The sequence below is a fragment of the Pocillopora damicornis genome, chromosome 6 (genome assembly GCF_964200805.1).
Source record: "Pocillopora damicornis chromosome 6, jaPocDami1.2, whole genome shotgun sequence".
In the NCBI taxonomy this organism is placed as follows: domain Eukaryota; kingdom Metazoa; phylum Cnidaria; class Anthozoa; order Scleractinia; family Pocilloporidae; genus Pocillopora; species Pocillopora damicornis.
Window position 1 is genome coordinate 18,660,736 of NC_142675.1, and position 12,752 is coordinate 18,673,487.

The following is a 12,752-nucleotide window of genomic DNA, read 5'->3' on the forward strand; positions in this document are numbered from 1 at the left end:
GTAACATTTAAAAAGTTACAGCACCAAGAGCGAAAGAAATGCGTGTTAACAAATAGCATTGGCATGACAAGTAAGGTCTGGTCACCTTTCATTGACATATCAGGGTCTTTGCCTCCCCGGCACGATTTCCGCGCGGCCAAGACCCAAAAACCGTTTTTTTCACCGATAGAAGACCCCTTAAACGACGTTTCTAGAAAAAAAAATTTCTGCACCAGTAGTTGCATATTGTCATCGTTGATTAATAATTTAGGATCTAGTCCCCCTCGGCTTAGTTTTTTCCACGAGAGGGGCACCCCTTAAGCGATGTTTTTAAAATAATTCATTGGCAGCAGGAGTTAGCCCTGGTAACTGTCCATTGACGTGTCAGGTCTTCGCCCCCTCGGCCCAATTTCCGCGGGCCAAGGCCAAAAAACTTTTTTTTTTTCCCCGGGAGGAGACTTTTTCAAGGACGTATTCAAAAAAAATTTATTGGCATCAGGACCTGGTTACTCTTCATTGGGCCAAGGCCCAAAAACCGTTTTTTTCCCCGGAGGAAACGTTTTTACAAAAATTTGTTGGCAAAAATTTGTTGGCACGGACGATAAGAGTAAAAATTTTACTAAAATTAAACGTGTATGTTGTGACATAGTGGCACTTTGGATAAAACTAGTAAACGTACGTAAGGAAAGGATCAACTGAAAGCCGAAACCTGTACAGGTGACTCAAGATTGCCGCATTAATAGGATCCTTACGAGGCTTACTCTGATATCTTCAAGGCTTTTTCACTAATCGATCATCACGCAAGGACACTACAAGCGTAAAATTAAACTAGCGTGCGCCTTAATTGGTGAAAACGACAGTACCTATCGCCAAAATCTGATTTCCGCTGAATTCCGTGCAAACCCTCGCGACATAAATTAATGCATTTTTTGTTCTTTCATAAAGTTTGTCAATTTATAGCTCTAATGAGTGTTCAGTTTAACGGGATCATTAGTGGTTTTAAAATCTTCGTACTGCACATACGTATCTTTCGTGTAAAAAAAGTCGTCCCCACAGATGGGCCAGTACAGGAACCTGCACAGGTAACCCAAGATTACTGCATTTTAGAGAATCTTTACGAGGCTTGCTCTGATATCTTCAGGGCTTTTTCACTACTCGATCATAACGCAAAGACACTACAAGCGTAAAATTATATAAGCGTGCGCCTAAATTAATGAAAGCGACAGAGAACTCATTGCCAAAATCTAATATTCTTAGAATTCCGTACAGACCCTCACGATATAAAATAGTACATGTATTGTTCTTTCGTAAAGTTTGTCAGTTGATAGCTTTAACGAGTGTTGAGCTTGACGGGATCATTAGCGGTTTTAAAATCTTTGCACTGCATATACGTATCTTTCGTGTGAAAAAAGTCTGGCCAACACAAGCGGTTAAGGAAACCTGCACAGGTAACCCAAATTGCCGTATTTAAGAGAATCTTTACGAAGCTAACTCTAATATCTTTAGGGTTTTGTAACTAATCAATCATCACGCAAAGACCCTACAAGCGTAAAATTAAACTAGCACGAGCCTTAATTGGCGAAAACGACAGAGAACCCATCGCTAAAATCTAATTTCAGTATTCTGGGCAAACCCGCGCGACATAAATAATGCTTGCATTGTTCTTTCGTAAAGTTTGTCAATTGAAAGCTTTAATGAGTATTGAGTTTAACGGGATCATTAGCGGTTTTAAAATCTTTGCACTGCATATACGTATCTTTCGTGTGAAAAAAGTCTGGCCAACACAGGCGGTTAAGGAAACCTGCACAGGTAACCCAAATTGCCGTATTTAAGAGAATCTTTACGAAGCTAACTCTAATATCTTTAGGGTTTTGTAACTAATCAATCATCACGCAAAGACACTACAAGCGTAAAATTAAACTAGCACGAGCCTTAATTGGCGAAAACGACAGAGAACCCATCGCTAAAATCTAATTTCAGTATTCTGGGCAAACCCGCGCGACATAAATAATGCTTGCATTGTTCTTTCGTAAAGTTTGTCAATTGAAAGCTTTAATGAGTATTGAGTTTAACGGGATCATTAGCGGTTTTAAAAATCTTTGTACTGCATATACGTATCTTTCGTTTGAAAAATGTCGTACAGGTAACCCAAGGTTGCCGCATTATAGAGAATCTTTACGAGGCTTGCTCTGATACCTTCATGGCTTTTTCACTAATCGATCATCACGCAAAGACACTACTAGCGTAAAATCAAACCAGCGTGCTCCTAAATTATTGAAAACGACAGAGAACCCATCGCCAAGATCTAATTTCCGTTGACATAAAACATTTCTCGCGACATAAAATGATACATGTATTGTTCTTTCGTAAAGTTTGTCAGTTGATAGCTTTAATGAATGTTGAGTTTAACGGGATCATTAGCGGTTTTGAAATCTTTGCACTGCACATACGTATCTTTCGTGTGAAAAAAGTCGCCCCCACAGATGGGCCAACACAGGCGGTTAAAGAAACCTGTACAGGTGACCCAAGATTGCAGTATTTAATAGAATCCTTACGAGGCTTGCTCTAATATCTTCAGGGGCTTGTAACTAATCGATCATCATGTAAAGACCCTACAAGCGTGAAATTAAACTAGCACGCGCCTAAATTGGTGAAAACGACAGAGAACCCATCGCCAAAATCCCATTTCAGTTGAATTCTGTGCATATCCTCGCAACGTAAAATAATGCATTTATTGTTCTTCTTTTGTAGTTCGCAAAAATATCTTCCATCTGTTTATATCTATAGTGTTTTCTGTATAATGCAATAAGTTCATCAATTTCATCTTATATTTGAGATTAAAATGCTAAAAAAACTGGCAGAAAGAGTTATTGGGGCGGAGAAGGAAGCCAAAAAAAATTAAGTGTATAATAAAACAGTGGACAGCGGTGAAGGTGCACTCTGGTTGGCTACTAAAACTCTCAATTCCTTTATTATTCACCACTAGCCACCTCATTTACAGTAAATAGTTGTTAAGTATCAACGGTAAAACTTACCCCTTTTATTCATCACTGAATTTTTTTTATTAGTCCACTATCCGGCTGTTTCTATTGATTGACAGCACCCAACTCAAGAACGATGGTGTTTATTACTTGTAATCATGGCACTCATATATTTATCTTCCGTGTGAGAAATATTATTCTACACAGATGGGGCGATAACAAGCGGCTTAAGAAACAAGCGTAGGTGACCAAAAGATTGCCGTATTTATGACGATCTTCCCTTGGCTTGCTGTGATTTCTCGGGAACTTATCACTGATCGATCATCGAAGACCTGATAAGCGTAAAAGTCACCAAACAAGCCTCAAAATGGAACCAGACACTGGAGAAACAGCAAACAACAATTTCTCCACTGATAGGTCAGTGTTCTTTTGCTCGCAATATGAATTTTTTTCTTGGGACTTAGAAAATACTACCTTCCCTTGGATCATTGTGGGAAGCATAATACTTCTCTCTCCGTTACAATTCTTATGAATCTGTTAGTGATCGTAACGGTTGTAAAACGGAGAGACCTGCAAAAATTGTCCAATATTCTGCTCAGGAGCCTCGCCCTTGTAGATCTTCTCGTCGGCGCTGTATCGATGCCGTTATCTGCGACGGTAGACGTGCTAATTCTCCGCCAGATGCCCGTTGAACATACTTGTGATTTAGACCTGGCTAATATCACTGTTCTTTATTTCCTTTCCGTGTTGTCTCTGTATCATTTGACTGCCATTGCATGGGAGAGAAACGTAGCGATACGGAAAGGTCTTCAATATCAGGTACTCGTTTCAAAGAGCCTTCTCATAAAACTCTCGATATTTGCTTGGCTGGTAGCCGCGTTTACTGACCTTCCCGCTACTATTCTGACAGTAACGGTGGAAGATATGGAGATCATCGACATGTGGATGGCCATCGAATGTACTTTGATGGTAATTCGTGTGATAATCATTACCTACTATAACATCTTGGTGTATCTTGGAGTACGAAAGCATAAGAAAAACCAGATTGTACCACTCACTGCAAATCAGAAAATGGAATCGAAGACGGCCAAGATATGTGGACTGCTCACGCTTGTTATCTTTTCATCCTTCCTTCCAAAACTGTTGATCTCCATTTTTTCTGAAATATTCCCGGCCCCACTACAGTCGAACTCAGCTTTCCGTCTGACAGAGACGCTAGTGCAATTGAATTCCTTGCTGACTCCCTTAATTTACTGGTATCGAGACCGCCGTTTTAGGAATGCTGTTCTAGAGATACTACGACTCAGGAAACCTTAACCCATCCACCCGCCCGTTGCTGCGAGAATTGCCCGTCGAGGTAATCCAGTTGGAACGGTAGCTGAGCAGCATGATTGAAGAACCTTCTCCTTACTTGGACTAGACAGTGGTCATCTCTTTATCGTTGGTTCCAAAGACTATGACCTTCGGGATCGATCTGGAACTCTGAAAACAATTGCAGTCGCACACCCTGTAGGAACGTAGAAAAGCAAAACAGCTGTGAAGAAAAACCGTCCGGCCAATCTGAAATTACGCAGATCAAAATTTGTGTATGCTATAAATGAAAAAGTCGACTTTCAGTTACTCTTCTCACAAGGTCGGATTTTGAGAAATGAATGGGTCAGATTTCTTTACATAGGAGACTTTTTATTCCACCACCGGTTTCAGTAGAGTTCGTAGCTCAGTTGGTAGTCGCGCCTAACTAGTATCTGAGACGCATGGGTTCGAACTCTGTCGACTCCCAATTCTCTTCAAGCCTCAATACCTACAACTTTCTCCATTTCAGTTCATCCGTCAGGATCATTCGTTATTTATTTTTTACAAAGTTAATAATGAGCGCGACAAGATTTTTTTGTCGCATTTCTTTCTCTGCTATTACGTCTTGACTGCTTTGGTCAGTAATCATAATTCAACGTAATTGAAAAAGACTAATTCATTTCAGTGCGCGTCAATGTTGAACAAAAACTCCAAGGCAAAAGTTTATGAATCAAATAATGCGATGCGATTTACTTTGTTTTGTAAACAGGCTGACTTGGAGGCACATGCTAAACAAATCTACAAGAAGTTTGCACTTTCAAAAATTTTCCATAATTCGAAATTGTAGACGAAAGAATTCCTTTACGACAAATGAAATCTCAACAGCTGTTCAACTCTAGTGCCAAAATTTTCGCTTCTCCTTGTAAATGAGGGCCATAAACTGTGTATATATACATGACCCTATGAAACAAAACTGGCTCGCAACAACTTTTATTTTGAGCCGATTCTTTTAGGTCTTTTCATGGGCTGGCAAGTAAGAAAAAAAATTACTTTCAGTTTTATGAGCATGAGAAATTCAAAGTTTTGTGGATTCACAACAACTATGGAAAAATGTCATTATGTAATGCGCAAAGTATTACATAACAACATTGATACAACCCAGCACTCTCAGGAAAATTGTGCGGTTAAGTACCACAGTAATGTAGGTAGAATTGAATTTAACCGAGCTTTAATGCCACAATTTAGTTAAAGGAAAGGCACCGCAAAGGTAACATCGGGGCGAGATTCTAAGCTTAGGGAACAAAATTATATTGGTTAACTGGGAAAAATGGTTCACTATAATTAGACGTTACACGTACCGCGTGTGAAACTCATAGAGTGGCTAAAAATGCTGAATTGTATTTGAAATAAGTAGATTATGATTCTAAGGCCGTGATTTAGTTGAAAGGAAGGAGCCATAGCAAGAGATTCTCGCCCCTGGTAGATGTCTTCATCGAGGCTAACTGTAGCCAACAATGTTTGCCTTTTTCACATATTATCAATCAAAAGAAACACATTTAATGGTAAACTTATATTTTTTTTTACTGTTCACGGACAGTAAACTGTCTGTCAACAGTGTAAATAAACAGTGACTATTCATTCTATGCATTTTTCCCAATCTAGGTTTACCAAATTTCTTATATCAAACCAAAATGTAGTTGATTATATATACGTACATAGAATATCAGTATATAGCGAAGATACATCAAAAGTAACGTAATTAAGACTTTGCAGAAGATATGATATATTAAGTAAGTTGGTCGCAATTACTTCTATTAGAGCAGTTTTAAATTCAGAGTTAAAAAACCGAAACTAAAGAAATTCCAAAGGTCGATCAGAACAAAGTTTTACATTATCATTAGCCAATGAGAACTGAAACTGAAAAGAAGCGAGCTGCTTGAAGCGCGAGAAAAGACTTTTACGATTGTTTTAATTTTGAATCTGATCGAGTAAGAAAGTTGCGCTATTTTTCTGAGCCAATCACGTAACGAATGTAAAGCAAAGCCAAAATAATTTCGGATTTTCTCTCGATACTCAATTGGAAATTGCTTTACTTCTGTCTTAGTTTAATTGAATTAATTTAAGTGCCTGAGCGAATATTGGTTTCAAAGGGTATGGTCAGGTGTTCTTCAGAAATCGAGATATTTCGCAGACGCATCAATAGTAGTTCAGATTGATTTTAAATTACTGTAAGGACACTGTTCAATATTGAGTGTCAAAAGTAATCCAGGATATTTTCGGTATGGCCTTACCTTGTTCTCTGATTAGTCCAGAAACCTCGTACAATCCTTTCCGATGCAAAACTGAAAAAAATTTTGCCCTGGACACACTGAGGCGATTTCCCGCGCTTATGGCAAATTTCACGTTTTTAAATCGAACACCCATTGATTCTCAAAGAAATTTATCTTTGATTTGATTGGCTATAGATTTTACGGTGGTTCTGGTTTTACAACACTCAATTGTTAGCTCCGCTGTGTATTGTAGCTTCACGTAGACAGTGGGACGATCCAAGCAACAATATGGAAACCGAAAGTCATCCGAACAGAAACCGAACGACGACCCGAACATCTGGGTGATGGTGACTATCATGATCATAACATATAAAACAGGTGAAATAATTTCATCTGATATACTTGTTACAAGTGATGTACGACTGAATGACTGTATTAGTGAAGCGTAATTTGAGACAGTCATTGGTTAAGCAATTCGTCAGAGAAATATTGTTCTGTACAAATCAGTCCTGTAAATAAATTTAATCCAAATAGCCTATTCTATCGGGTTTTTTTTTCTCCTTAACTTTTTTTTTTTTAATCTCAATTAAATGACATTATTGCACCATAATTTTCTACCTGTCCTGTCTGATTTTCTACTAAGTGTCTGATTGACTGAACGACTGGCATTCCATCAAGTGACTCATCAGATAAGATACCTGCTACGATCAGCAATGTTGAAAACATTCTGCGTGTGGAGAGATTGTCAACTTTCAGCTTGACCTATAAAGACTGGTCACCTCTTATAAAGATTTCAATCGAAGGTAATGACCATCTCTACAGACATTTATATATGTTTGAAATATTGGTTTGCTTTATTACATTTAGTTGACGACTAATATAGCCTTAATTGATTCGTCGATAGGAAGAAACAAACTCAGTTGGCAGCAAAGGTCTATGGCTCATGTTTCCTCGCTCTTTGCAATAAAACCGGTATCAAAACTGTCAAATTTGGAAGATATTCAAGCACCATTTTTTCTCAATCCTTCACTAAAGAATTGATCGCGTCTCATATATCTGAAAGTGTTTCTTAATTTCAAATTAAGTTTTCGAAACTTGTTTAACAGGTAGCTGAACCACCCTTCATTTCCTTGGTCAAGAGATCTTCTCGTATCATATCGAAATATCAGACCTCGTCAGTATATTATTTCTAATTTTCTTGATAATATTGTTGCCGTCATGAATCACAACAACATGACAGTGTCGGCTCTTTAGGAAGCCTCGACTCTTTTACTAAATAACGTCTAATTGTTCCTCTGGATTTGAAGTTTTTCTTCAGTGTCCTCTATCTATAAGTCAGTAAACCTATGGAAAAAGAACACGAGAAAAACTTGTCACATAATGGCCAATCCTGACCCTAAAAGATACTAGAATGATCACGCGACTTGTTTCGCTGTCAACCTCTTAACGTTTATAAACTTTAGTAGCTTGCATTTTATCTTTTTTTATTGTTTCGTTTGCGCTTTTCCAGCAGAAGGATACCTAGGTAAGGTTATTAAAAGAATAGTCTCCAATGGTCTGTTTTCCCGCTTCGTCTGTTTGGGTACTCTAGATCTGATGTTTAAAAGTCATATAATGGCAAATAGCGTGGGGATATATTTTGCCAATGAAGAAAGCTTTAACAAAGAGCAGAAATTGTATTCATAGAAAGAGAGTGAGTATGACTAAAATTGAAGAAAACTTCGTCGAAACCTTCATATTCCAGCCTTCACCATGATTTAAGCATGTACTCTCTACGGAACACTTGATTCGTCAAAAAAACTAACAAACTGACAAATTAAAACAAATAAATTTAAGAACACTCACTTTAGGCTCGGCATTCATGTCTCCTTCTTCGCCCTCATCCTCTTTTGATTTTGTTCCACCAGTCTCTCGATATCTGATGTCAGACCGTAATGAAGTAAAGACCGGTTAGCATTCTTCGCCTGGGGAGGGGAGGGAGTTGGGAGGGGTTGTTGGAGAATTTTACGAGGATTACACGGTTTTCAGGGGGAACAGCTGGGGATTAAATTGTCGCTTACGGTGTACAAAGAGGGACTAGAAAATTGACTGAAACAAGGGGGAACATAAGAATATTAAAGAGCCTAAAAGGGGATCGCATAAATTTTATTGTGGGTAGTTAAAATCCTTCAACCTACCCCACCCGCGGTGATAAATGATGACCAGTCCCTAAAAAATATTGGCGCACAGTTGTATAGTTAACGAGGAACTTTACATCTTGTGGGGGAGACATCAGAGTATTTGACATGAATTTACATCCTTATTTCTCCTTGCCCCTTAATACCAGCATGGACATATATTTCCTGTTGCTTCAAAGTTTATTTCTAACAAACTTTTAAGAATTGCAAAGGTGAAGCGAAACTCTATTAGGTGACTTCTAAAGTACAAAAAAAAGAAAAAAATATTACATATTAGCCGAAATTACCTTCTGACAAAAATAAAGACGGCCCAAACTGTACCAGAAACGGCGGCTCCAAACGCTACAACTACCACGACAATGTATGCTGTAACGTAAGCTGTAGATCAAAACAAAGTTGATAGGAATCAGTGAGGACTCAGTATGTAACAGAAAGGATATCCTTTAGTGGTACATATAGCATTTTTCTACCCCCAAATATCAAAGACTCAATTCTCCGTTCTGGTTATAGTTCATTTGCCTAATGTTGCTAACGAGAGTTTGGTGTCAAATGAAACAATATTCTTTAGATGAAAGTTTTTTTCTCAATGTCATTTGTTTGCTGCACAGTATGTCAACGTTGAAGCCTTCACAACTCACATCAGAATGCATATTCTCTATACTCTAATCTATTCATTTCCTAGAAAATCGATACAGGAGAATTTATTCATTTCCTTAACTCTTATAACCTGAATATTTGATTCAGTACTGATATTGAAAAGACAAATTAGATGCTAGTCACTTCTTGAACGTACAAATTGTATTTTTATTTAATTTTTATTTATTTTCATTTTTCTTTTGTAATAATCACGACAAATGAAACTCTTACCTTTTCTATTTATATCGTTTCTGACCATAAGAGATATCTTGACGTCATTTGTTGAGATACCAGTTGTTATCTTGCACAATTCTTCGCTGTAGCACTTGACGCCATAACATTTGGCATTATCCATATACGCCAGTTGACAACGTTTACTGGCGCAACATAACGACATACATTCTTCCATGTCTTTGACTGCACCGAGAAACGTGAAATTCCCAGCGTGCAGCTGACCTTCCAGGGTAGCATTTTGTACCACGTCGCTGTGCAGAAGCTGGGCTTTTCTACATACGGGGTTTTGATTTATGGCGAGAGGAGGACCAGAACGTGTAGCTTACATGAAAAGGAAATGAACCAGTTTTACTTATCGAATTGACAATTATCGTCTTTTATGTTAAACACTTTATATAATCTCATTCACTTACTTCTATAAAGACCAAAGAATGAGTCATTTCCTGTTGATGAAAGCAAAAGACAAATCTTAAGTTTCAAGGTCATTAAACTTTCACACCAACACATTTCACTTAAGTACAACTTCAGTAACATAAATTTCCGAGGCCTAACGTATAGAGAGATATATGCCCCGAAATGGCGACCTGCAGCGAAAATTTATCGGACTTGTGTGCAATTAATTGCACTGCTGTTAAATGTACCAGACTTTAAACCTGTCAGACCAACACTGGAAATCAGTAAATAATGTTACATTTGCTTGAATGAAAGTGTTTAAAGATATATTCGTCGAATTCCCGCGATTTGGGACGAAAACCATCACCCTCTATATTTAGCGGCGGGGGTAAAAACCATTTTATAAGAACATAACGATCGCCATATAGATTATAAGGTTAAAAATCTAAGTACGTCTCCATGGCTTACCTCTTGCTGGTGTCGTTACTAAGAAGGCTAGCGCTAAAACTATGATGGTCACGAAAAATGAAAGATTGTCCATATTTTCCTATTTGGTTTGTCTGTGTTACGCCGATCCAATCCAAACGATAATCTACGATCACAAAATCTTGACGAAGTATAACACCACAATGGTTTAGACTTCACTGTCTCATTCGAGAGATCGCCATCTTCTTCCTAACTTCTTTGTATTCCCAACAGTTGCCAAGTCACTTTCGTCTATTTACTCTCCCAAGAAAGAACCAAGCTCTTGATAGTTTCAGAGGTATAATAATCTTTTCCAATTTTTCTCACAAGTTTTCCCCCTTTTCTCTTGGTAAACAATACATTAAAATTGATTAGAAGCCAAACAATACCAATGACGTAGGTTAAATGGATGAACCACCAAATTCCATTTTGATAATACAATCCATTCGTTGTCAACCACCCTAGAAAAACGAGCTACAAAGTTCAATCTAGAACTCCATCACTCTCACAGGAGACTCTTCACCAAAGTCTTGAGTTGTTGTCAAGTTTAAGCGTGAATTCTAGTTCTTTTAATTTGAATGTATGAGAATTTGCATGAAAGCAATCGTACCGTGACGTTAAACCAGTCTTAAAAACAACGGGTGACCTGCCTAAAGTCAACAATCGAAGGCAATAGCCCGAACATTAGACGATTGTCCGACGGTTTGGTTGAAATTGCCCTCGAGAAATCTTCGTCTCCGATGCAAACCGATACGAAAGGGTTTCTTTTTTGAGTGGCTTGCCTAGATCGGAAAATATCATTGTACACTGAACATCGATTGCTGGCGGGACAAAAAAAACCTTAGAGTCTATGCGAAATTGATCTTTTTGCATGTAAAAAATCTTTGCTGCTATAATTGTTTTAAGTCGGCTGAGCAAGTATTCCAATTTGTGAAAACTGCCTTTTTTTCTTCTTTCTTTCATTTTCCATGTCCTCACAAAGGATTTTTGTTAAGATCCGGCTGAAGAGCAAAAGTTTTCGGTCAACAGCGAGTTTGTCGCCCACAATATGGGGGTGGCTAGGCGCTCAAACATTCTTTCGTGAAGCAGAAATTTAGTGAAAAGGTTTGATCTGTAGATCAAAAATGGTAAACTATCTAAGTGCAATGTCGAGATAGGCGGCTAAACAGTTCAATATGATGTTGGGCAAAAATATTTGATCATTTAGCTAGGGCTTCATTAGTCGAACTCACATAGCTGCAGGAATTAATGCGAGTGCTGAGCGACCTAAAGAGCCACAAGGACGAGAAAAACAGTAGAGTCATTCTTACAGTAAGAGCATAGTAATGTATTAGTTCAGGGGCCAGCTGCTTACAGCCTTGCAGGCGTCAAAAACTGCCGCAATTTATGTAATTTCAAGTGCATTTGTAATATGTAGAGAGCTTTCGATATTTGATTTTATCTGAAGTTTAATTTGATGGTAACATTGGAAGTGCTAGCTTTCTTTGTTTGTTGCTCAGAACAACCCTGGGGCACAGGAAAATTAACTTTGCATTATATCAGGATTATAACTTCCATTAATTGATTTTCCCTGAGGTCGTAAATTCAACACACTTTTACATTTATTTTCTCTTTTTTTTTTTTCAAGAAAAAAATTACCCGCAAGCCATTGAATAAAATATTGACGAATCTGTGGCAGCTTCACACGCTTTGCACGGACAAATCAAACCAATGATTACTCTGCCAACGTATGTAATTCCTTGGTATCGTGTAAGTACATGCACAAGACTGATGGCGTATTTTAAATTATTTCTTGCCACAATGTTTTTGTTGTTAACAGCTCCAAATGCAGCTTGGAGTGAAGATGGCAATATTGATGAAGACAATGTACCCGCGGTGAAGAGTAGAAAACGAGTTACTTCGCTTGGAAAAGACCAGGGAGAAATCGGTGCGGTGGACGGTACGAACATGGAGATACAAGATACCAAGGGAAGCGATACGAGGAAAGATGAAAACGACTCTGGTAAAAAACAAGTCAATCCTAACATAGATGGCCTTATTCTTCTAGCCTGCCTTGTAGCCTTGATTGCATTTATTGTATTTCTGCGATTCGTGTGCTGTTCAATTGAGCAGTGTGAAGAAAAATCCAAGAAGTCCTCTGCTACGAAAGAAAAAGTGGAGCACACAGAAAAAGAAATAATTTTACGGGGAATGAAATACAAGGCCTTGGTTTGAATGCCAGCGGTTCTCCCAACTGAGAGGGATTCCTAACACTCAGGAGAGAGAAGAATTTTTTAAATAGAATATCAAATTCTCTATGGAGGAATGAAATTTATGCCCTTGGT

At 38.1% G+C, this 12,752-nt stretch overlaps 1 protein-coding gene across 1 annotated transcript; it reads right to left on the reverse strand.

Moving 5' to 3' along the window:
• Positions 1-7,354: 7,354 nt before the first annotated feature.
• Positions 7,355-11,075, reverse strand: LOC113674060 (uncharacterized). Its single transcript, XM_027190534.2, has 6 exons — positions 10,432-11,075; positions 9,984-10,013; positions 9,568-9,891; positions 8,988-9,078; positions 8,369-8,441; positions 7,355-7,867 (listed from the first exon to the last, which is right to left on the reverse strand). The coding sequence occupies exons 1-6, from the start codon at positions 10,502-10,504 to the stop codon at positions 7,859-7,861; spliced, it is 600 nt and encodes a 199-aa protein (XP_027046335.2). The 5' UTR covers positions 10,505-11,075; the 3' UTR covers positions 7,355-7,858.
• Between the last annotated feature and the right edge of the window lie 1,677 nt (positions 11,076-12,752).